The sequence below is a fragment of the Babylonia areolata genome, chromosome 34 (genome assembly GCF_041734735.1).
Source record: "Babylonia areolata isolate BAREFJ2019XMU chromosome 34, ASM4173473v1, whole genome shotgun sequence".
In the NCBI taxonomy this organism is placed as follows: domain Eukaryota; kingdom Metazoa; phylum Mollusca; class Gastropoda; order Neogastropoda; family Buccinidae; genus Babylonia; species Babylonia areolata.
Window position 1 is genome coordinate 454,252 of NC_134909.1, and position 27,129 is coordinate 481,380.

Below are 27,129 nucleotides of genomic sequence, written 5' to 3' on the forward strand. Positions count from 1 at the left end.
CATGTATACAATTATTTGGCTCATCCATTTCCATTTGCTGAATGTAGGACTGATATCATGCAGTCATTAAACGTTTACAAGTGGACGTTCATTCGGTATATTGTGTTGAAATCATGTTGTGTGAAGAAATTTTTAGGGGTAGTCAGAGAGTAATGTATGCAATACTCTCCCCTTTTTTCTTTTCTTTTTTTCCTTTTCTCTTTTTTTCCTTTTTATTTTATTTTATTTTGTTGTTTATTGTTTAAGCACTGTTAGGAACAGTGCAAGGGAGACACACTTGTAAGTTGTGGTCAGTGTGGTGTTGTTAGTGGTTGTGTCAGTCTGTTGTTTCATTCTGGAAACAGAAAAGAGGAGAGTGACCAGATGTATCTTGCTTAACTTCATAGACTCGCCCAGCCATTCAACTTTGGACAGTGTTTGTCAGAGACCGGTTCATTATTGGTGTCATAATGAACAAATTCAAGAACAAATCTGAGTGTTCCAGATAGTGACTTGACACTTGATAGAGCATTTCAAATTTGCTGAGTCTCAAGAAACTGCTGTCAGAAATATCCAGAACATGCATTCTTCTTGGGAGGGAGCGTCACCAGAGAGCGTCATGAAGGTGCAGGCTGATACACAGACGGCCAGACAGGAACAGCAAACTTCTACCAGAAGAGGACCAGGGGATGACGGACGACAGCACTCCTGACCACCAACCACTGACCAACGTTGCTTTCACTGTGGTGTGCTGCATGACCCACGTCAGTGCCCGTTCAAAGACAGAAACTGTTTCCAGTGTGAAAAAAGGACATATAGAAATGTGTTTTCAAAAGAACAGTGGTGTGAATGTGAAGAAGATGGAGTGTGAACGTGGTGCGGATGATGATATTAATGATGACTATGATTGTGTTCACACTGTCTTTTGTGCTGTGGCTTGGGAAGGGGGTGTTGAAGAGAAAGTTGCCCCACTGGTGTGTGACTTACAAGTGGAAGGGCAAGTGGTTACGTTTGAGTCAGATACAGACTCTCCCTATACAATAATGTCAGATGATACTCTTAAGAAACTGTGGTGTTCTGAGAGGCTGGGAAAATCAAAGGAAACTATCAAGTCATTGACTGGTCATTATGAAAGTGTACTTGGGGTTTAAACCACAAACGTGAAAGGCAAAAACCAAACAAGTGAATACATCACTCCTCGTCACAGAACACAAGCACAACTTATTGAGACGAGACATGATGGACAGATTAACACTAGTGACTGTTAGTCTTGTGAGGGAAGTTAGTGATGGGCAGCTAGGATCACTCCATTCAAAGCATCCTGATTTGTTCAAGGATGGGGATGGCAAACTAGAAGGGGTGCAGGCTAAAGATCATGTCGATGGTGACAAGGCGCTAATGTTCTTCATACCAGGGTCAGTGCCATATGCAGTGAAAACTAAGGTTGAAGACCAATTACAGAGAGTGCTAGACAGAAGATGTAACTGAGCCAGTAACCATATCAGATTGGGCTGCTCCCATAGTTCCGGTGCTGAAGTCAAATAGTTGGGCTCAAACAAGAAACTGAATGAGATGTACAAACGGCGTGTGAAAGAAAAAATCAACAAAGATCATAAGTGATAACAGCTGAAAACCTTTAGAACCCAAAACAGTTTTATACCCCAGTCCATTCATTTCTTAGATAACTCACTGATTAACACACAAGCGTTTTAAAAATTGGCCCTTGTGTTTGTGTGTGCGTGTGTGTGCGCGCCGCGCGCGTGTGAGTGTGTGCGTGTCTGTTGGGTGGTCTATATTTATGTAGGGCGGGGGGGGGGGGGGGGGGGGGGGGGGGGGGGGGGGGGGGGGGGGAGGAGCGAGGGGGTTGTGTACATGTGTGTGTGTGTGTGTGTGTGTGTGTGCGCGTGCGCATGCAAGGTTATGTGAATTATATAACTGTGCACGGATTTCAAATACTGTTGAACAGCAACTGGTTTTAATTATGTACGTCGTTGTTTTAACTGTAGTATTATATTTTCTCTTACTGTGCGTATCGCACTGGTTGATTTGTGATTGCTGTATGAGACTGATTAGCATCAACTTTGTATCTGTGCATTTCATGCTCCTTATGTATTTATGATGAATGACTGTGAAAGTATGTATGATATGATCATTGTACGAAAGATCCTTATCAACTTAGCATTTCAGCATTTTATGTCTTTTACGTGTTTACATTGAGTGACTGTGATTTTCGTGTATTGTTTATGTAAAATACACCAGACATGAATTTCTCTTATTGAGATAATACAGTATTGTGTAAATGGTCAGTTCGCACTCGTCGGGACTATGAAGTCACAGTGAACAAGGTTTCTCAGCTTGAGCAGTACCCCATTCGGACACTTGATGATCTGTTGGCTAAACTAGGCAAGGGTGTGTCTTCCACAAACTTGATTTGTCACGTGCATACTCTTAGACTGATGTTCACAAACAAAAGGCTTCCTTTCGTGTTTCATCAGCACCTGCTCTGTTTCAGAGGGTTATGGAAACCCTGCTCCAAGGTGTTCCCTGCACAGCTTTCCATTTGGATTAAATTTTGGTGACAGCTGACACAGAGATCGATTCCTACAAACACCTGGGTGAAGTGTTTGACAGGCTTGGCAAGGCAGGTGCACACTTAGAGAGGGGTAAGTGTATTTTTGGTGCAGAGAAAGTTGTTTTCCTGGGGCACAAAATCAGCAGACATGGCATCAAACCAGTGGAGTAGAAGGTTCAAGCCCTTGTTCAGGCAAGTCATTCAAAGGACTTCCTCTACTTCTAACAATATCAGCAACACATGGCAACACCATGGTATTTTACACATATGATGGCAACACTATGGTAATTCAAACACATCATGGCAACACCATGGTATTTTACACATATGATGGCAACACTATGGTAATTCAAACACATGATAACACCTGGCAACGCTATGGTAATTCAAACACATCATGGCAACACCATGGTCATTTAAACACATAATTGCAACACCATGGTAATTTACACATACGGCAACACTGGTCATTTACACATATCATGGCAATGCTATGGTAATTCAAACACATCATGGCAACACCATTGTCATTCAAACACATCATGGCAACACCTGGCAACGCTATGGTAATTTACACACATCATGGCAACACCATGCTCATTTAAACACATCAAGGCAACACCATGATCATTCAAACACATCATGGCAACACCATGGTCATTTAAACACATCATGGCAACACCATGGTCATTCAAACACATCATGGCAACACCATGGTCATTCAAACACATCAAGGCAACACCATGATCATTCAAACACATCATGGCAACACCATGATCATTCAAACACATCATGGCAACACCATGATAATTTAAGCATATCATAGCAACCCTGTGATATTAATACGTATCATGGCAATACCATAGTAACTTAAACACATCACAGCAACACCACAGTATTTTAAACACATCACGGCAACACAGTAATTTAAACAGACTATGGCAACACGACAGTGTTTTAAACACACTACGGCAACACGGCAGTAATTTAAACACTATGGCAACACGACAGTAATTTAAACACACTATGGCAACTCCACGGTAATTCAAACACACTGTGGCAACACCACAGTAATTCAAACACACTATGGCAACACCACAGTAATTCAAACACACTATGGCAACACCACAGTAATTCAAACACAGTATGGCAGCACCACAGTAATTTAAACACACTATGGCAACACCACGGTAATTTAAACACACTATGGCAACACGACAGTAATTTAAACACACTATGGCAACACCACGGTAATTTAAACACACTGTGGCAACACCACGGTAATTTAAACACACTATGACAACACGACAGTAATTTAAACACACTGTGGCAAAACGACAGTAATTTAAACACACTATGGCAACACCACGGTAATTGAAACACACTATGGCAACACCACAGTAATTGAAACCCCACACAATAGCAAACAACGAAGAAGCTGCACTGTGTGCTGTGTTTTTTGCTTTACCACCATCGTCAGTCATGCCGTGCTATACCACAGCATGGGGTCTGCACAGCAAAGCTCAGTGCTAACTGACTGTGTGCACTCGGACGGTCCGTCGTTGTGACCACTGAGCGAGAAAGGTTTCCTACAAACAAGTGGCCAGGGTCAGACAGTGCACAGTGTGACCGGCTGTTGTATACCCGTGTCCGATGGAGAACAGAACAGACTGGATTCCAATCAGGCTTCTAGTTGGGTTAAAGTGGTGGGAAAATATGTAAAGATGATAATAGAAAGAAACGATCACATATTATGTCTTTGTATATTTGTATATATTTGTCTTATTTATGTATATATTTATATAATTATAGGTTTCTTTGATGTATGATCAGTAAATTGAAACAAACCATTGTGTTAGTATTTCTGTATTTTATATTCCTTTCTTTCTTATTTTCCATACGATGTATTTTCTGACACCGTGTTAATTAAGCATGTTTATTTATGTATTCAGATCTTGCAAGGTGGATGCTTGATCAAATCTTTTCTTGTGTAAATCAAATGCCCTTTCTATCAGCAGTGTCTCTGTTAGTGATTAAAGTATTCTCTTATCTTGTATTATTGTTGTTGGTGTTGTTCTTGCTGATGTTGTGTGCATGCATGTGTGTGTTTGTGTTCCATCTTTAGTTTAGTGTTTTTCACTATCAGTGATATTAGACGATTAAAATAAATAAAAGGGTGGTGGGTGGGTGGGGGGCAGGGGGGGGGGGAGAAGGGAAGATGAAAACAGAAAAGGTAGAAAACTACTAAAAAATGCACAACTAACATGCAGTTTCATTTAACAGTAACAATTCAATAATGATGATAATAATCAGAAGCCATTAACACAATTCCAAAGTACATTAAAGGAATGGAGAAACAGATCTATGAACTAATGCCTATGAAAGTTCGACCACACGAACCTCGCAGAAATAACTTTCCAAAAATCATCTGCAGCTATTCTCTTTGAAATACTTGGGCAAGAAGGTACGTAACTGCTGACAGTGAAACAAACAATGATGCAAGCTGAACTGCTTACCACAGATGCATGTAACATTTTTACTATACTTTGTCTTCAGCGCATCAAGTTTTGTACGGAAGAAAGTAGAGGATATTAATTTTGTATAGCAAGCTGGTGGTTTCGGTATCCTCTCTCTCTCTCTCTCTCTCTCTCTCTCTCTCTCTCTCTCTGTGTGTGTGTGTGTGTGTGTGTGTGTGTGTGTGTGTGTGACTTAACATTTTTTTACATCATTTATTGTTATGAAACTCAAAAGGATTACTACACACAACAAAACAACAAAAAAGGAACAAAGAAATTGTCGTCTGACATAGATGTACTGAAATACATATTTGGCAAGTGGTTTTCCACAATAGTCGCACTCTAACAGATCACTTGGTTTCTGGTTATTGTTCACTGTGGGCTTTTCCAAATGCAATAGACTGACGCTAGATGCCACTTTCCTGGCATCAGAGATCTTTTCCCACCCCTCTTGCGGCCAATCAGAGGCAGCCTCTGTGTGTGTGCGTGTGGGTGCGTGTGTGTGTGTGTGTGTGTGTGTGCGTGTGTGCGTGCGCGAGTGTGGAAGTGTACACATGTGTAAGGAGAGCTCTGTGCACGTGCGTGTATGTGTGTGTGTTTGTATGTGTGTGCAGAGGATGAGGTATGTGTGTGTGTATGCATGTCTATACTGTGGGAGCAAAGGAATATTGGAACGTGCGGGTGTGCATATATATATTTGTATATGTCTGGCCTTAAAACCCACCTCTTCCCAAAATAGTCTCCCTTCCCTGTCTCTTCCTTTTTCAGTTTCTCCAGTTTTAGAGTTATGGATGCGTGTGAATGACTGGTGCGAAAGCACTTTGATTTGTCTCTGCACAAGATTCAGGCGCTATATGAATACCATATTATTATTATTATTATTACTATTATCATTATTATATAGGTACCCCCAGTTACCCCTCTTTCCACCTGACACTTGCTCACGTCAGTACACACTGGCAACATCAGAGGCCAGTCATGCTACATCAAACCGAAAATGTGCTTTTTTCTTTTCTTGTTTAAAGAGTGGGTAGGTTTTGTTATCTGACATTTACACCAAACCATTCAGATAATAAAATGATTCTGACTTAGGAAAGTTGTTGGTACTGTGTACACGCTCGGACAAAGTGAAGACTTCGTCTAACCGCTATAAAACCGTTTTGTATACGACTTTGCTCGCTAATAAAAACAACTGTGCCATACACTTGCGCTGGATTTTTTTTCCAAACAGTTCTCTCCTTTGAAGTCTTCGTTATGCACGTCAAATCAAAGGACCCTGTCATTTGACGTCATGATTTACGTACGTGGGTTGCGCCCATCTTTTCCTCTGAAGTTATCGTTCCTGGTGTGTGCTGCGGTCCGCGCAGAATTTCATTTCTGAATATGGCCCAGCGGATCCACGTGGTTTTCGTTCTTCCTCTAATCTGTGCATGGGGTAAGTTTGGCTTTGTCCAGTCCGCCTGGTTGTACATGTTATCAGTAGAGTTCAGGAGTGGTATTCACAAATCCCTCATTAAGACAGCAAGACGTTATGTATATGTATCTGTAGATCAATGTCGCAGAATCCAGATGACTGGGGATAGTAGCGACATGGTGGGGACTCAGCTGGCCTACTGGTGCTTCGTGGCCAGCCTTTCAGTTAACAGCGTCTTGAAGCTGGCGGCCAATTCAGCGTGAACGACACTGTTGTCCAGGCTGTTCCATTCAACAGCAGTACGGTTAGGATTTTCCCAGTGAACTGCACTTTTGTCATAATTATGATATTGGCGTGATCGGGACGAATTTCAGTTTATTATGGGAACGCGCGAAACATTCAAGAGAAATGTTTCGATCCTATATCAGGCAGGTAATATCCAATTTTAGCAACCTGAATTCCTGGAGCTAAATGCGCGATATATTTCGTGTCTTTTGCAATGCAGGCATGAAGTATAACATATATAACAATGATTTGACCTTTGTCATCCACTCAGAGTAGGTAAATTATGGTATGAGTAGCCTGAAAAACCACCGTCATAACTCATTACTAACCTGATAACGACAGCAATCCTTTTCCAGCAGTTGCAATTTTGGCGGCTGAGCACTACAGCACCACCCATTCTTTTGTATTTTTTCCTTCGTGCAGTTTTATTTGTTTTTCCTATCGAAGTGGATTTTTCTCCAGAATTTTGCCAGGAACAACCCTTTTGTTGCCGTGGGTTCTTTTACATGCGCTAAGTGCATGCTGCACACGGGACCTCGGTTTATCGTCTCATCCGAATGACTAGCGTCCAGACCACCACTCAAGGTCTAGTGGAGGTGGAGGAAATATCGGCGGCTGAGCCGTGATTCGAACCAGCGCGCTCAGATTCTCTCGTTTCCTAGGCGGACGCGTTACGTCTAGGCCATCACTCCACAGAATGAAAACATCACAGAGACTTTTTAGCTTGGGTACTTTCCAGTACAACACAGAGAAAGAACATACAATGTCCTTCGGACCGAAATGCTCGGGGGTTTTTTAACCGTCACGCAGCCCTCCCAGAGCGGGGAAGGGAGAGGGAGGTAAGGGGAGTAAGGGGGCAATTATGCATGTTAGGATAAAAAAAAAAAATTTAATCTAAAGTGATTTTCTTTGCCATCTTCAACAACAACAACAACAACAACAACCAAACAACAGTAAAGAAGCCAGCCTAACAGTCCATGTGGCAGGGGAAGAAGGGAGCGGCGAGGGAGGGGGTGGGGGTATGAATTTTGGGATTTCAAAAAGTGATTTTCTAAAGTGATTTTCTTTACCATCTTCAACAACAAACAAACAAACAACAGTAAAGAAGTCAGCCTGACTGTCCGCGAGGCAGAGGGGGAGGAGGGGAATTATGAATTTTGGGATTTCAAAAAGTGATTTTCTAAAGTGATTTTCTTTACCATCTTCAACAACAACAAACAAACAAACAAACAACAGTAAAGAAGTCAGCCTGACTGTCCGCGAGGCAGGTTCCCAGACCACGGATTCTATGTGCCAGCGGTACGGGCTCCAGCGGACCGTGTTCCCAGCCTCAGTGTACAGGTTCCAGGACTCTGACCTGGCGGTGGTCCTCAGCTTCAACCGGACAGAGGATGACTGTGGGAGAGCCTGCCTGACGGACCCCACCTGTGGGGGTCTACTGCACGACTCCAACAGCTCCCTGTACGCCAGCACCGAAGGCCTGTGCGTGCTGGTGCCCACGGAGACCCTATGGCAGGAGGAGAAGGTCTCCCGTGGGAACAGGTCTGCTGACGGCCCGCCAGCTGGGGTCTCATCCTTCGCCAAGGTGTGTCGAGGTGAGGGGATGTGTGTGAGCGCGTGCGTGCGGAAGGGGAGGGGGGGGGGGGAATAAGGGGGGGTTCTGTGGGGTCGGGTTTCTGAGCAGGCGGGTTTTTTGTCCTCTCTCTCTCTCTCTCTCTCTCTCAATCGGTAGGAACCACCCGTAAACCATAAAGGCTTTGGCAGTTGTTGTTTTCTTGGGGTGGTAGAGGGGAGGGTTAAATGCTAAACTTAGAAAAGTGATCGGTTCATATATGATACTGTTTTGACTAATTGGCTGGTACGTTCATTGATAAAATGATGAATAATACCTCTCTGTGTGTGTGTGTGTGTGTGTGTGTGTGTGATTAATAAATACAGATTGATTGTTCGCTATGTGCGGGTCTGTGTCACTTTTGTCCCGAATAATTGGTTATTAAGTGTCTGTGTCTCTGTCTCTGTGTCCTGAATAATTGGTTATTAAGTGTCTGTGTCTCTGTCTCTTTGTACTGAATAATTGGTTGTTAATCATCTGTGTTTTCTGTGTCTGTTTTGTCCAAAATAATTGGTTAACTTTGTGTGTGTCTGTGTCTCTTTTTTGTATGGAATAATTGGTTGTCAAGTGTCTGTGTGTCTATGTTTCTTTTGTCTCGAATAATTGGTTGTCAAGTGTCTGTGTGTCCATGTTTCTTTTGTCTCGAATAATTGGTTGTCAAGTGTCTGTGTGTCCATGTTTCTTTTGTCTCGAATAATTGGTTGTCAAGTGTCTGTGTGTCCATGTTCCTTTTGTCTCGAATAATTGTTAATCATCTGTGTGTCAATGTCTGTTTTGTCCCGAATAATTGGTTGTTAGTCATCTGTGTGTCTATATCTGTTTTGTCCCGAATAATTGGTTAACTTTTTGTGTGTCTATATCTCTTTTGTCCCGGGTAATTGGTTGTTTACTATCTGTGTATCTATATCTCTTTTGTCCCGGATAATTGGTTGTTAATCATATGTGTGTCTATGACCGTTTTGTCCAGAATAATTGGTTTCCTTTTTGTGTGACTATGTCTCGTTTCTCCGGAATAATTGGTTGCTAACTATCTGTGTGTGTATGTCTCTTTATCCAGGATAATTGGTTGTTAACTATCTGTTTGTCAACTGGAAATTAACAATAATGAGGCCAGGAGATGAAATGATTAACAAATAGTAAAGAGTGGTAACTCTCCATTCACAAGGTACACAACTTCAAGTCAGTGCTGCTTACGCTACCAATTCAGCTAGCACAGAGGTAAATAAAAGGTACATTGGAACAAACCCAGACACTTCCTCAAAAAAGGAAGCGCCAGGCCTGTCCTTATACCGATCATTTGACGTGTGCACACAGCAACCATGTGTTTGTTCTGTATTGTCCATGTGTTCTGTGTGGCTTGTTCAGGATTAAAGAGGCTACGCCAGTCTTGAATAAAAGCTAATTTGTGTTTGCACATTTCTTCTGTCTTTGCTGCTGTGTGCACATGAGGAAATGTCTGGGTTTGTTCCAATGTACCTTAAGCGTAAGCAGCACTGACTTGAAGTTGTGTATCTGCTTGTCTGTGTGTCTTTTTCCAGGATAATTGGTTGTTAACCATCAGTGTGTCTATGTCTTTTCCCCCCCGCAGTCTCTGGAAATAAGAAAAAACCACATCATGAAGGTAATCAATAATTTCGTCACAAAATTCAATACGGTTTTGGTTTTTTTTTGTTTTGTTTTTTTGTTTGTTTTTTGGGGTTTTTTTTACTTTTGTTTCGTAAACGCGAGTACAAGTTGATGTTACTCAAGTATGTGTTTAAGTAGTGTCTGTATCGGCGTACATTGACCTTCTGTGTTATAATATTATCGTTATGTCCATCTCTGTGGCTCTGTCTGTTTGTTTGAATCTCTCTCTCTCTCTCTCTCTCTCTCTCTGTCTCTCTCTCTCTGTCTCTCTCTCTCTATCTAGTTTGATGTATCCGTTACTGGCTTAGATTGTTACAAATGGAGGACAACATAAAACCATGCAAAACTTGTAATAATTATTTAGATACTGGAGTCAAAGTGAATTGGGAATTCAAGATCCTTCATTGTTTGTTCCAAGATGGTTTTGGTTTGGTTTGGTTAAACCAAGCTGTCAGATCAGCATTAGGGCGTTTATTGGTGGTTTTTGGTTTTTTGTTGTTGTTTTTTTTCCAATGATTGATTGATTGTATATGGCAGAAATGGTATGATCACATAACAATAGTGAAGGGTTTAGTTTTTTATACGATTTTTTTTTTGCAATATGCCAGATCTGAAACCTTGCAAGGTGTGAAACATGGCTAGACAAATAAAATACATTATAACAACTGGATTTAGATTTGGTATTTCAGAATTAGCGGTACATCGTTATAGATGCAGAAAATGTCATATCAATAATTTCAGTTGTCCATTATGTAAAGACATATGAGATAATGAGATACACTTTGTTCTTTGTTGCCCATCTCTTAACAATATTCGAGATGAATCTATTTCTCCTGAATATTATAGACAACCAATATTGTTTAAATTGAACTTTCTAATGTCTTCACCATCCCTTTTCCTATTTTCATTGAAACTTCCCCAGATCAGAGAGTTTTCTACTTTGTGAGAATAGCCTTTATTGTTCTACATGCTGAAGCATAGCGCTGTTTTACATATACATTTTTTTTTTACCAAGTATTTTGACGTTTACATGCATTGTAATATGATGCTGAAAGAAAATGATCACATACCCCGTCATCTGCTCTCTCTCTCTCTCTCTCTCTCTCTCTCTCTCTCTCTCTCATTCATTCATTCATTCATTCATTTTTGCTTTCTTTCTTTCTATATCTCCCCCCGACTCTATCTCTTTCTCTCTCACATCACACACGTACACACACACACACACACACATACACATACACATACACACACACACACACATACACACACATACACATACACACACACACACACACACCCACACACACCCACACACCCACACACACACATACACACACACACATACATACACATACATACACACACACACACCCACACATACACACACATCCACCCACACATACACACACATACACACACACAGACACAAACACACACACACACACACATACACACCCACACATACAACACACACACACACACACACACACACACACACACACACACACACACACACACACACGCACGCACGCACGCACGCAGGCACATACACCATTCAGACAGAGATATCAGGCACAGAGAGAGAGAGACATAGACACAGAGAGAGAGAGAACGACAGACAGACAGACAGACAGACAGACAGATACACGCACGCATGCACGCGCGCACACACACAAACACACACACACACACACACACACACACACACACACACAAGGTGGCGGCAGTGAAAATTTAAATATTCATTACAATGACTGAAATGTGATTTTTGGCAAACAACAAGACAATATAAGAAAAACAAAATAAAAAGTAAGTGAATATCTTGATTGGTTCTGAAGATATTCCATTTTAAAGATGTGACGATGCGTACATGCTGTTAGTACTTAATATTTTCACATTTTCACAGTCATACTGTACTGTCCATGATGATACTGTTATGAAAACTCATATACTTCTAAAAACCATATGATAATAGCATATTGCACAAGAAAAAAATAACACTTCAGCAGCAAAGAAATTGGAAAATATGCCTGTCAAAGTAGGGGGAAATAGAAAATCAAGACATGTCAATCTGCACAGAATAGCAACTTTGAAGGTCTACAGCACTGAAAAGAATAGACAGCTGCATTTCATAATAAAATATCTTGCAGAATACATCACAAAACAACATTCTGAACATTTACGGAGGAGTCACACTGGGCCTGGGTACCCTGATGATCATCGTGGCCTTTTTCCTCTACCGTAAACCTCCAGCCAGAGGTATGATCTATAATTCATAATCACGGCCTTTGTGTCTCTACCGTAAAGCTCCAGCCAGAGGTATGATCTATAATTCATAATCACGGCCTTTGTGTCTCTACCGTAAACCTCCAGCCAGAGGTATGATCTATAATTCATAATCACGGCCTTTGTGTCTCTACCGTAAACCTCCAGCCAGAGGTATGATCTATAATTCATAATCACGGCCTTTGTGTCTCTACCGTAAACCTCCAGCCAGAGGTATGATCTATAATTCATAATCACGGCCTTTGTGTCTCTACTGTAAACCTCCAGCCAGAGGTATGATCTATAATTCATAATCACGGCCTTTGTGTCTCTACTGTAAACCTCCAGTGGTATGATCTATAATTTTTAATCATGGCCATCTTTCTCTACCGTAAATCATCCAACCAGGTAATATCCTATTTTAGTAACCGAAATTCCTGGAGCTATATGCACGGTGTATTTCGTGTATTTTGATAATAATGATAATAACGATAGTGATATATCATTATCATTATTCCTATATAGCGCTGTAATAATGGGCTTTTTTTCTTTTTTTCTTTTTTTTTTTTACAACCGTAAACCTTCAGCCAAAGGTTTAGCACCCTGATGATTACCTAGGCCTTCTGTCCTATCATAAAGCTTCAACCAAAGGTATGTTCAATTTTGATCTGACCTTTCTCTACCGTAAAGTTCCAGCCAAAGGTACGGCATTCTGATGATTATCGTGGCCATTCTCTTCCGTTTACCTCCAGTCAAAGGTAGGCATTCTGATGATTATCATGGCCATTCTCTTCCGTTTACCTCCAGCCAAAGGTACGGCATTCTGATGATTATCGTGGCCATTCTCTTCCGTTTACTTCCAGCCAGAAGTATGCCCCATACAATCATGGCCCTTTGTCTTTACCGTAAAGCTCCAGCCAAAGTTATGCTCTATAATTGATAACCATGGCCTTCTGTCTCTACTGTAAAGCTCCAGCCAAAGTTATGCTCAATAACTGATAACCGTGGCCTTCTTTCTCTACCGTAAACATTCAGCTAAAGGTAATACACTCTGATGAAGATAGTGGCCTTCTGTCTTTACCGTAACCTTCCAACCAAAGGTAGGCTCAGTATTACCGTGGCCTCCTGTCTCTACCGTAAAACTCCAGCCAAAGGACTGCTCAGTATCATCGTGGCATCCTGTCTTTACCGTAACCTTCCAGCCAAAGGACTGCTCAATATCATCATGGCCTCCTGTCTTTACCGTAACCTTCCAGCCAAAGGACTGCTCAGTATCATCGTGGCATCCTGTCTTTACCGTAACCTTCCAGCCAAAGGACTGCTCAGTATCATCGTGGCATCCTGTCTTTACTGTAACACTCCAGCCAAAGGACTGCTCAGTATCATCATGGCCTCCTGTCTTTACCGTAACCTTCCAGCCAAAGGACTGCTCAGTATCATCATGGCCTCCTGTCTTTACCGTAACACTCCAGCCACAGGAATGCTTCGTATTGTCGCGGACTTCTGTCTCTATTGTAAAGCTCCTGCCAAAGTTACGTTCAGTTTTGACCTGGCCTTCGTTTTCTACCGTAAAGCTCCTACCAAAGATATGGCATTCTGATGATTATCGTGGCCAGTATTTACCGTAAACCTCCAGCCAAAAGTATGCCCAATTTTGTAGTGGCTTTCTACCTTTACCGTAAAGCTCCAGCCAAACGTATTCTTTGTTTATGATCATTGTCTTCTTTCTCTACCGTAAACCTTCAGCTAAAGGTGTGGCGCCAGGATGCTTATGGTTAAGGTGACGATTAAGATGATTAAGGTAAGGCTTTCTGTCTACATGTACAGCTCCTGCCAAAGGCATGCTCCATTACCACATGAGTACTGACCTGCTGATGCTTTGCGAAAAATAATGGTATACTCCATCATTGCTCGAGTACTGACACACTAGCGATGGGACAGCGCACGCACGTGTGTGTGTGTGTGTGTGTGTGTGTGTGTGTGTGTGTGTGTGCGTGGATTTGCTGAACATGTTACCACCTGAACAACCCTGCATCCAAATATTCACTTGGTGTTTCCAGGTCTACAAATAAACTGCGGCCTATTGTAGGAAACTTTAAAAATGGATGGAGAAAGTTAAAGAAGGAAGGGACACCGAATCATAGAACCATGCTTTGGTTCCAGACATCAGCATGAAGTACGTGAATGACCAACATCAGATGATGATGATGGGAGGCAGACAGAGTGGTCATGGGTCAAGCATTCACAGATTCATTAGAAGAGGTTAGTCCAGTGCTGTGGGTGGTGTTTGTTTGGGGTTTTTTTTCTTGTTGTTTTTGTTTATTTTTTACTCTTTTTATTTTATTCTCATTTGGCCTCTTTCTTATGTTTTTTTTTCTCTCTCTCTCCAGTTTTTTCTGTTCAATTTTCTTTGTTCACCTTTTTTACTGGTCTCTTTCACTCACTCATTCCCGTTATCTTTTTCTCTGTCTGTCTGTCTGTCTGTCTCTCTGTGCCCTCGTACTGACTGTTCAGTAGACCGCCGGAGAGTTCCGTGCTGACATGACTTAAAGAGGACGTCACATGGTCTGTGCTGTCGAGGATGATTAACTCTCCGAAATTGCAAGCAACAAAGGTGATCGAGAGAGGCAGAACATCCAAAACAACTAGGCACAACCCACCTGCAATGTAAATAAATAAATAGATACATAAATAAAGGTGCCATGATGACTATAACCGACCACTACAACCACGACACACCTGCAATGTAATTGAATAACCAAACAGATAACTAAATACATAAGGTGACATAATGACGATGAACGACCACTAGAACTACCCTCAACCCCCACCCCCAATCCCCTCCCCCCCCACCCCACCAACCCCCCACCCCCAATCCCCTCCCCACCCCCCTGCTGACTCCCTGCAGGCTCCAGGTCCGGAAGCCGATCCTTCCTGCCGGAACACTCACAGAACGTGCTGCGCACATCCAGCAGTGTGTTCTCATCGGGGACCAGCGCCTTCGGGAGACCGACTGCCAGCGGCGTGGTCACGATGAGCGAGGTCAGCTCTGTGGCAACCGACACACTGAGCGAAGCGTCCAGCTCCATGGCTCCCAGCACTGTCATGTCTGTCAGCCACGTGCGGGGGATGCATGGGCAGGCAGGCCCTGGGGTCTACTACCTGTAGAGGGTGGGGGGTGCTGGGGGGGGGGGGGTCCATCCACCTCCAATCCTCAGCCTTAGCTGAGCCTCCAGAACCCGCCTCAGTCACGGGACTTTGGACACCTTGACTTGTGAAAAGAAAGGGCGGGGTGGGGGGCCGGGGGGGGGGGAGACGGAGGAAGAGAGGGAGGGGGGTAGAGAGACTGACGGAGAGAGGGAGGGATAGGGGGAGAGATTTGAAGCGTGAAGGGGAACGCTCAGAAATCTTTCAATGACAAATGTCTGTATTCTTTCAGTTTCTTAGCATTCTTCTTCTTCAGATGAAAGGGACATGGATACAGAGAGAGAAAGTATCGGTTGCGTGTTTTGTTTCCGCATGAGTTTTTCGTGACTGTGAACATGACAACCAAGCCGCGACTTGTCCATCATTTTATTGATTAACTGGACTGCTTCTGACTAGTGTGCTGGTCAGTGAACGGTTGAAGGGCCTTCAGCTGACTGAGGTAAAACTGAGCTTACAGGTCAGGGTGTCAGTCAGAAATCTTTGTTTGGATTCCACACTCTTGGGATTGCATTCCTGTTCACTATAAACCAATTACATTACAACTGTTGGGATTGCATTCCTGTTCACTATAAACCAATTACATTACAACTGTTGGGATTGCATTCCTGTTCACTATAAACCAATTACATTACAACTGTTGGGATTGCATTCCTGTTCGCTATAAACCAATTACATCACAACTGTTGGGATTGAATTCCTGTTCGCTATAAACCAATTACATCACAACTGTTGGGATTGCATTCCTGTTCACTATAAACCAATTACATCACAACTGTTGGGATTGAATTCCTGTTCGCTATAAACCAATTACATCACAACTGTTCGGATTGCATTCCTGTTCACTATAAACCAATTACATTACAACTGTTGGGATTGCATTCCTGTTCACTATAAACCAATTACATTACAACTGCTGTGATTGCATTCCTGTTCACTATAAACCAATTACATTACAACTGTTGGGATTGCATTCCTGTTCGCTATAAACCAATTACATCACAACTGTTGGGATTGCATTCCTGTTCGCTATAAACCAATTACATCACAACTGTTGGGATTGCATTCCTGTTCGCTATAAACCAATTACATTACAACTGTTGGGATTGCATTCCTGTTCGCTATAAACCAATTACATCACAACTGTTGGGATTGCATTCCTGTTCGCTATAAACCAATTACATCACAACTGTTGGGATTGCATTCCTGTTCGCTATAAACCAATTACATTACAACTGTTGGGACTGCATTCCTGTTCGCTATAAACCAATTACATCACAACTGTTGGGATTGCATTCCTGTTCGCTATAAACCAATTACATTACAACTGTTGGGACTGCATTCCTGTTCGCTATAAACCAATTACATCACAACTGTTGGGATTGCATTCCTGTTCGCTATAAACCAATTACATCACAACTGTTGGGATTGCAGTCCTGTTCGCTATAAACCAATTACATTACAACTGTTGGGATTGCATTCCTGTTCGCTATAAACCAATTACATTACAACTCTTGTGAAGTGGGCCAAATGGTTCAGGTGTTGAGTCTTGTTTCTGAGAAGGTTCCTTTTTTTTCTTTTTTTTGGGGGGTTGGGGGGGGGGGGGTGAGGGAGGGTTATTCCTGGCCAGACATTATATATCTCACGGGGACAATAACATAACACGAGGGTGTCAGGTGCTTACAACTTCAGCCGACGTCAGAAACTGCGATACGTAAAAGAACAGAGTACGTTTGTTTATCGGATCTACGAAAAGGATCAAGAAAACATTTACAATTATATTTCACTTTTGCAAACCGAACTTTGTAAACATACATGAGACTGTGCATATCTCAATGTTCTTTCTGTCAGAGTGTCCTTGTCTGCTTGGTCTTCTAAATAAAACCAAAAAACAAAAACGAAACAAAAAAACAAGAAAAAAACAACCAACCAAACAACAACAATAATAAAAAAAAAAAACATCATAAACAAAGGGACATCCCTGCAGACGAATTTTTTAAATGGTTAAAGGCAAATACAGAAAGTTGATTCCCATTGACACAGTTCAATAAAACTATATTGGTGCGTGCTTGTGTGTGTGTGTGTGTGTGTGTGTGTGTGTGTAGAAGAGATTGGATATCCAGATTAACGTTTCTTTTTGTTGAATCAATTCAATAATTTACAGCAGCTGGTATAGTATAGACCACTAATATATGCGTTCAAAAGCACTTTTAAAACTCTCTCTCCTCTCTCTCTCTCTCTCTCTCTCTCTCCCTTGTTCTTTTTGTTGCAGCTTACATAGTACCCGAAGGAGGTCCATTGTACAACGAAACAGAATTAAACGATGGAGTATTGATTTTGGAAGAATGTTTGCTGCAGATTGTGCAAGATAAGGATGTGTATGTTATTGTTTGTGGTGATTTGAATGCACGTACAGATTGTGAGCAGACCAAAAGTGAAGATATGGGTATTAATGTTTTTGATCTGGATTGGGAAAATGTGAAGGGAGATTCACGTTGTTCAAAGGATGTTACCATAAATAATTTTGGGAAATCCCTGTTGGACTTTTGCTTTTTGTTTGAACTTGTAATTTTGAATGGTTTTTGTAATGGGGATCGAGACGGCGATTTTACTTTTGTTTCTCCCCAAGGATGTAGTGTCATTGATTATTTTCTTGTTTCTGACTGCTTATTAGATAGTTGTAATTTATGTATTGGTGACAGTTTATTTTCATGGCATCTGCCAGTCGAATTGTCCTTCATAAATGGATTAAGTACTGAAAAAGAATCTGACTCAATTCAAAAAGGAGAAGAAAGGATAGTGTGGTCTGAGGAAAATGTGCATGTATATAAGGATGAGTTGGACAGTTGTCAGTTTAAGGAGTGTTTACAGAATGCTTATAACATGTTAAATGTTGATGTTAATGCCTGTGTCAAATTGTTTTCATGTGCATTGTATGGAGCAGCTGCATGTATGATTCGAACAGTTGGTAGAGGACAGAAGAAATGTAATGATTGGTTTGATGATGAGTGTAAGAGGAAGAAAAGACTTGTCAGAGGCCTTCTTAAAAGTTTCCAGAGATGTAAAACTGAAGAGAATAAAAGAGTACGTAAAGAAACATTTGTAAAGGAAAGGAAGGAATATGTTTATTTGAAGAGAAGAAAGAAACGTGAATTTGAGGAGCTAAGGTTACAGAAATTAAAATCATCAATCAAAGATTCAAATCTGTTTTGGGCAACAGAAGATCTGTAAATAGAAAGGCATTTGTTTATAATAATATTAGTGCTCAGCAATGGTATGACCATTTTTCTAGTGTATTTGTAGGTAATGCTAACACTGAAACAGAAGATGAGGTAGTCGAGGAGGTTGGTGATTTTGAAGAACCTTGCTTTAATGACCCAATTAGCAGGCAAGAAGTAATTGATAGCATAAACAATTTAAAACCAGGTAAAAGTGCAGGCCCAGATAAAATATTGAGTGAAATGTTAAAGCAGGCAAATACAGATGTTGTTGATTTTCTGGTGTTTTTATTTAACAGATGTTTCAATGATGGAATCTTTCCAACAGATTGGGCAAAATCGATTATCATACCTATTCACAAAAAGGGAGACCCAAATATTCCAGATAATTACCGTGGAGTTGCACTTACAAGTATCATTAGTAAAGTTTACACTTACATTTTAAATAGAAGATCAACTAAATGGGCTGAACGAGAAGAAAAGATTATTGAAGAGCAAGCTGGATTTCGATCAGGTTACAGCACCATTGACCACATTTTCACATTGTATGCAATTGTACAAACACATTTATTAAAAAATAGAAAATTGTATGTTGCTTTTGTAGATTTTCAGAAGGCCTTCCACTCTGTGAATCGAAATAGTTTATGGAATGTGTTACGTAAAACTGGTGTTGATGGTAAGCTTTATATGGCACTGCGTGGTGTATATGATGCAATTTTAGCGTGTGTGCGTGAGAAGGGTGTATATTCAGATGTATTTGATTGCCCACGTGGCGTAAAACAAGGATGTCTGTTGAGCCCTATGATGTTTTCGTTCTTTATTAATGAACTGGCAGGAGAGATAACGAAAAAACGAAGACATGGGATTCAAATGACCCATGGGGCTGTTGAACTGTTTCTCATGTTATTTGCAGATGATGTAATTCTTTTGTCTGCAACGGCCATAGGACTTCAAAATCAGCTGAACATATTAAAGCAAGAAGCAGATAGATTATTTTTAAAAGTTAATCTTGAGAAAACAAATGTAGTTGTGTTTAGAAAAGGTGGTTACCTATCTAGATATGAAAGATGGCACTATGGAACTGATGAAGTGAAGGTAACTAATGCTTATAAGTATCTTGGTATGATTTTTACAACTTAGCTGAGTTTGACAAGGACAGTAGCAGAAATTTGTAGAAAGGGGAAGAAGGGGGTTATAGAAATCTTAAGGTGTTTACGTAAGTTAGGCTCGATAGATTCATATATATTTTGGAAACTTTTTGATACTCAAATAGAACCAATGATAACATACAGTGCCGAAATTTGGGGACTTTCTGATAACAAAGATTTGGAAAAAGTACATACATTAGCTATTAAACGTTTTTTAAATGTTCCATTACATGCTTCAAATACTGTATTATATGGAGAAAGTGGTAGATACCCATTATACATTAAATCATGTGTGAAATGTATAACATATTGGTTAAAATTAATAAGGCTACCCACATCGAGATTATGTAAGCAGGCGTATGAAATGTTAGTAAATGAACATGAGAGAGGCAAGGAAAACTGGGTATATTTTGTAAAGAAGACATTAACTGTAAATGGATTTGGGATTGTGTGGATGTGTCAGGGAGTTGGATGTGTAGAAGGATTTGTTTCAGAATTCAAAGATAGGCTAATTGCTTCATATAAACAGAATTGGCACTGTAAAATGGAAAGCACTGAGAAATATAGATGGTTTTTTTTAGTTTTAAAAGTATATTTCAAACAGAAAAATATATCACAGTCGTGACAAACAAGTGGCACCGAACAAGTCTCGCCAGATTAAGAACGAGAACGATTGGTTTGAATGCTTATGAAAAGTGGTTTCAGACTGAGCCCTCGTTACTCTCCCCTTGTCCGATGTGCGGTCATTCAAGGGAGGATGAATTGCATTTTTTGTTTAGTTGTAAAGCTTATGACGATATTCGAGAAAAATGTGTTGTATTTAAAACAAATTCAGCAAAGAATGAAGATATTTTTGGAGTGCTTAATCTAAATCAGGAAACTTCACTACAGTCACTTGCAAAATATATTGCAGAAGCGAATAACATGCGACGAAAAAAAAAACTCAATAATAAAATAGTATCAGGTGTTGCTCATTGTGAAAAGTGAAATCTGTGTTGTCATTCTCATATGGAAAATATTTATGTTATACATTTATATATGTTTTTGTTTTTATTTCTCACTACATGCCATTACTTTGAATGGATGGTTGAACTGCACTTTGTTGCACAGATTGATTGATTTCGTTTTGGCTTTGGTTTTCATCAATATTATTACTATTGATGCATGTTGTTATTTGTATTATGAACCCCCATGTCATTAGGGCTGTAAAGCTATTGACATTAAAGTGTTCAGTGTTCAGTCTCTCTCTCTCTCTCTCTCTCTCTCTCTCGTTTTCTGTCCCCCATCTCTGTCTCCCTACAAGACTAACAAACTGGGGCATGTATTGAAGCTCTCCACAACAAGACTAACAAACTGGGGCATGTATTGAAGCTCTCCACAACAAGACTAACAACCTGGGGCATGTATTGAAGCTCTCCACAACAAGACTAACAACCTGGACATGTATTGAAGCTCTCCACAACAAGACTAACAACCTGGGGCATGTACTGAAGCTCTCCACAACAAGACTAACAACCTGGACATGTATTGAAGCTCTCCACAACAAGACTAACAAACGAACATTACATACTGAATGAAATTGCTATTACAACGCCAATGCGCGAGTGCATACTGGGAAACACGACCGCGTGTACGCGCACACACACACACACACACACACACCCCCAAAGCACGCACGCACGCACGCATACACACACATTCGCGCATGGAATGAAGAAAGCGAGAGAGAAGTGATATTTTATTTTCCCGTTGAGATCGTCACATTGGTTTGGTCATGTCTTAGTGTGCGAGTCCAAAGAATTGAAAGAAAACAATTTCCATGAATACCCCCCCACGAAACGAAACGAAACTGTATTTTACCAGGGTAATGAGATAAGCAAAACATATGCTTTTTTCCACAGAGCCCTGGGGTATAAAATTAAGGAAAAGAAAGAGGGATGTGGGGGTAGGGCTACATCAAAGAACACATGAATACAGAACTGTTAATAAGAAAGATATCAACGACAAATGTCACTGAAACTCACATGAGAAACTTATGAAAAAAGACTAGCACAAAGCGACAAACTAAACTCTCTATCCCCACACCTACCCCACTCACATTCCCTCCAACCCCATGTACATAGTGAAAGCCTTAGGTTTCAACATTCAGTCGTAAATATGATAATCAAAGATATTAAAATTCATGATATACCAACGACTTTCTTTTTTTTCCCCCAATAACATTGGTCAACGTGAAAAAAAATGAACAAAGCATCTTACAAGATAACAAGTTGTCTACATTGTTAGTTTTTATTTCATGAAATAGAAATGTTTTGTAAGCTGATTTAAAGGAAGAAACACTGCTTTCATTTTTTATAATCGAGAGTAAAGAGTTCCAAAGTGTCCATCCTGAGTAAACAAGGCCAGTTTTAAAGAGGTCAGTTCTGGGTTTTCGGATGACTATATTATCTGTGTACCTTGACTGGTTCTGTAGAAATCTTACAGTTAGTGTTAGAGGGACGCAGACACACACACACACAAACACACAGAGATCAGAACTCACTGCTGGGCCACTGGCCTATTTGCACAGGCGGTACGTACAGTTGAGACACACAAAACATCGCAAACAAAAGAGGAAAAGAATCAACACAGCATTTTCAGACACAGAAAGTTGGCAAACAAGAATTCCATTCCCCTTAACCCTTTGAGCGCCGAGAAAAAATGCAGTGGAGGGCAATATCCAATTCCAGTGACCTAAATTCCTGGAGCTATTTGCACGGTGATGATGGAGTCTCCCGTCGGATGAGCAGGCAGGCAGGTTTATCTGTCGGTGTGTGTCCTCATATGGGAGAAGAGGCCGATTCTGGATGCGCAGCACTTCCCACAGGTGTTGGAAGGGAAAACGTCTCCAGAAGTCGAGCCCTGCTTCGTTCGCTCACGCTTCTCCTTAATGGCCAGCGTTCTCTTGTTTTCAAACGTCTTTATGCCACTAGAGCACAGCATCCTCCAGCGAGAGCGGTCAAGGGCATCAGTTTCCCAGGAAGCGATGTTTATGTCACAGGCTTTGAGGTTTGTCTTCAAGGCGTCCTTAAAGCGCTTGCAGGGTCTTCCAAGTTTGCGGTGGCCTTTCTTCAGCTGGCCATACAAGAGCATCTTCGGGATCTTGCTGTCTGTCATGCGGATAACGTGTCCTGTCCAGCGTAGCTGGCACTGGATCAGCAGGCTTTCGATGCTGGGCAAGCCGCTCCTCTCTAAGCGGCATGAAGTATAACATAAATAACACTTTAAATTGGTAAATTGTGGAGAAATTGCCTGAAAAACCAACGCCATAACCCCTTACTAACCTGATAACGGCTTCCGATACAGCCGCCAAAATTGCGATTGCAGGAAAGCGTGTGATGTCGTTATCAGATTAGTATTGGGTCATGACGGTGGTTTTCCAGGTAATTCACACCATAATCTAACCTACTCAGAGTGGATGACACAGGTCAAATGATTGCTATTTATGTTATACTTTATGCCTGCATTGCAAAAGACACGAAATATACCGTGCATTTACCTCCAGGAATTTAAGTCGCTAAAGTCAGACATTACCACAGTGGACAGTGGTGTTTCAAATCATAAATCAGTATCCGGAACAATCAGCCAAACAATGAGAAAATTATCTGGAAATATATATATCATTATGGATCAAATATTTCCAACCTTCTACTGTTATTTCCCCGTCTTCATGTGATGTCATCACTGACGTCGCTAGGGACGTAAATTCTACGTCATAAAGTTGTTATTTCAAGGAAAAGTCTGTGTCTGTCTGTCTGTCTGTCTCTCTGTGTGTGTGTGTGTGTGTGTGTGTGTGTGTGTACGAATGCATGTATGTATATAATTACAGATGCACATGTATACACATATATATATAGTCTATCATGTAACCGATTCCTCTCTCCTTTCTTTAAGGCATTATAAGCAAATTGGCCACAGAGCGAGTAATGAGACTTTTCATTTCATACCACCAACACTAACTTTATGCGTTCATTTATGTTTCTGAAAAGTTTGAGATTTTTGTTCTCTGATTAACTGATACATTGGACAAACTGACAGAAAATGGGTTTAATCTTCAAAAGCATTACAGAAAAGAGAGAGAACAGACAGACAGACGCAGAGACAGAGATAGACAGAGCGACAGACTGAGCAACAGAGATTTTTACTGAGGTAAAATAAGGAAAAAGCACATCGACCCACATGAAATGTGATCATGGAACAAACACGAAAAACAAAAGTACATGATTACATACAGAACTAGAGAGAGAATGGGATGAAGAAAGAAAGAAAGAAGAGAGAATGGGATGAAGAAAGAAAGAAAGAAGAGAGAGAATGGGATGAAGAAAGAAAGAAGAGAGAATGGGATGAAGAAAGAAAGAAAGAAGAGAGAATGGGATGAAGAAAGAAAGAAAGAAGAGAGAGAATGGGATGAAGAAAGAAGAGAGAATGGGATGAAGAAAGAAAGAAGAGAGAATGGGATGAAGAAAGAAAGAAAGAAGAGAGAGAATGGGATGAAGAAAGAAGAGAGAATGGGATGAAGAAAGAAAGAAAGAAGAGAGAGAATGGGGTGAAGAAAGAAAGGAAGAAAGAAAGAAAGAAAGAAAGAAGGAAGAGAGAGAATGGGATGAAGAAAGAAGAGAGAATGGGATAAGAAAGAAAGAAGAGAGAATGGGATGAAGAAAGAAAGAAAGAAAGAAGAGAGAATGGGATGAAGAAAGAAAGAAAGAAAGAAGAGAGAATGGAATGAAGAAAGAAAGAAAGAAGAGAGAATGGGATGAAGAAAGAAAGAAAGAAGAGAGAATGGAATGAAGAAAAAGAAAGAAGAGAGAATGGGATGAAGAAAGAAGAGAGAATGGGATAAAGAAAGAAAGAAGAGAGAATGGGATGAAGAAAGAAAGAAGAGAGAATGGGATGAAGAAAGAAAGAAAGAAAGAAGAGAGAATGGAATGAAGAAAGAAAGAAAGAAGAGAGAATGGGATGAAGAAAGAAAGAAGAGAGAGAATGGGATGAAGAAAGAAGAGAGAGAGAATGGGATGAAGAAAGAAAGAAATGAAATGAAATGAAATGAAATTATGGTGCTTAGAGCCTCGCCGACCACTAAGGCCATCTCAAGGCTATCGCCGCGTCAATTGCTACTACAAGGCTAAAAAAAAACAACCAATTAAAACGAGTCACTTCTTCAAACTTTCCACTCCAAAGTTAAAAAAAACTTCCATAGTTTAAAACCTTCAAATCTGGTTAAAAAGGTTCACTTCTTTTAAGAAGTCCATCAGCGCCCACGGAGGGACATCACGAAACAAAGTCTTCAAAGAAACCGCCGTGTAATGTCTGCGTCTAACGTCATGCAGATCCCAACAGTCAAGGAGCACGTGTTTCACGGTGAGAGGCTCGTCACAGGGAACGCATCGAGGGGCCTCCTCCCCCTTCAACAAGTAAGAATGAGTAAAAAAAAGTGTGCCCCGTACGCAGTCTGCACAGCACAGATTCCTCCTTTCTGTTCTTCACCCCCGAAGGGAGGGTCTCCCCCAGGTCCGGACGGATCTGGAAGAGCTTGTTGTCCATCTGGGTGTTCCACTTCTCTTGCCAAAGATCCTTAACGTAAGTATTGACCTTCCGCTTCATGTCTGTATAGGGTACCAAGGATCTGGACAATTCTTTCTTTACAGCGTTCCTGGCCAGCAGGTCCGCCCTTTCGTTACCACGAATGCCAACATGTCCGGGAACCCAGGCCAACACAACCTCGTATCCTTTCTTCGTTGCGAGAGTAAAAGTTTCATAAAATTCCAGCAGTTTGGGATGAGTGATATTCCTGCAGGCGATCGCCTCCAGGGCTGATAAGGAGTCGGAAAAGATCATGAATCTCTTCTGTTTGGAAGAGAGAACCATTTTTAACCCCAGGACCAGTGCGGTCAGTTCCGCGGTGTATACCGAGCTGTCAGACAGGATGTATTCCGTTGAGGGCCGGTCAGGAAAGGCGGGACAGAACGCAGATGCGGCGACTCCGTCCTCTGACTTGGAACCGTCAGTGAAGATGCCTTGAAAGGTGGGGAATTTGTGGCACAGTTCCGAAAAGTAGGTTCTGTAGGCCAGAGAACTGGTGGTGTCCTTACGGTACGAGGCCAGATCGAATCGGACCTCAGGTGTTGTAAAGGTCCACGGGGGGCTGTCAGGGAACTTAGAGAAATCTGAGATGCCACTGACATCCAGATCGGCATTTTCCAAGTGCGGCTGAATGCGGAGTCCGAGAGGAGGTATGCAGTTTGGGCTGTCTGTAAATTTCTTATCGAAAGGGTTGTTGAATACAGCATCGTAAGCAGGGTTTGTAGGTTCCGAAAACAATTTCAAATAATAGTTCAGGGTCAGCTTCAGTCTGCGGTTGGAAAGAGGTGGTTCCCCCGCCTCTGCGTACAGGCTGTGCACAGGGGTGGTGCGGAAAGCACCTAAGCTGAGACGGAGCCCTTGGTGGTGTACAGGGTCCAACAGTTTCAGGTAGGACGGTCTGGCCGAGCCGTATACAACACTTCCATAATCCAGTTTGGACCGGACCAGGGCTCTGTAGAGGTGCAAGAGAGTCCTCTTATCAGCACCCCAGTTCGTGTGTGCCACAACTCGGATGATGTTCAGGGCTTTTAGGCAAGATATTTTCAGCTGTTTAATGTGGCTGAGAAAATTCAGCTTCTGATCGAAGACGACCCCTAGAAATCTGGCTTCCTTGACCGCCGGGATGGTGGATGTTCCCAGACGGATTTCAGGGTCCTGATAGAATTGGCGAAAATTATGAAAGTGGATGCATTCAGTTTTGGAGGACGAAAATGTGAAGCCATTCTCCTCTGCCCAACACTGGATTTTGTTGACGCAGAGCTGAAGCCGTCGCTGGATGCTGGCGTACGTGCTGCCGGTTGCATATAAGGCAAAATCATCCACGAACAGCGAGCTGTCCGATCCTTTCTGAACGGATTGAACGATGTCATTAATTTTGATGCTGAACAGAGCCGGCGACAGGATGCTCCCCTGCGGGACACCCAGCTCCTGCTCGTGAATGTCGGACAGGGTGGTGCCGACTCTCACCTGGAATTGTCTGTCTTGTAAAAAATTGTGGATAAACTGAGGCAGGTGTCCTCGGAAGCCGAGCTTGTGCAAGTCGGAAAGAATACCAAATTTCCACGTGGTATCGTAAGCTTTCTCCAGGTCAAAAAATATGGCCACCACATGTTTGTTGACGAAAGCATTTCTTATCGTGGTTTCCAGACGAACCAGATGGTCAACGGTAGA

At 41.5% G+C, this 27,129-nt stretch overlaps 2 protein-coding genes across 2 annotated transcripts in view; one reads left to right on the forward strand and one right to left on the reverse strand.

The window, feature by feature from the left end:
* The window catches only part of LOC143277353 (uncharacterized), a 610,653-nt gene that overhangs the window by 227,531 nt on the left and 355,993 nt on the right, over positions 1-27,129 (reverse strand). The window lies entirely within an intron of this gene.
* LOC143277335 (uncharacterized) lies at positions 11,847-15,437 on the forward strand. Its single transcript, XM_076582121.1, has 3 exons — positions 11,847-12,263; positions 14,433-14,531; positions 15,178-15,437. Exons 1-3 carry the CDS (start codon positions 12,218-12,220, stop codon positions 15,435-15,437), a joined length of 405 nt encoding a protein of 134 aa, XP_076438236.1. The 5' UTR covers positions 11,847-12,217.

Coding starts and splice junctions, on each gene's coding strand:
- LOC143277335 (XM_076582121.1), top strand. CDS start 12,218: ATGATCATCGTGGCCTTTTTCCTCTACCGTAAACCTCCAGCCAGAG. Junction 12,264..14,432: donor CCGTAAACCTCCAGCCAGAG/GTATGATCTATA, acceptor CTTTGGTTCCAG/ACATCAGCATGAAGTACGTG. Junction 14,532..15,177: donor TCACAGATTCATTAGAAGAG/GTTAGTCCAGTG, acceptor GACTCCCTGCAG/GCTCCAGGTCCGGAAGCCGA.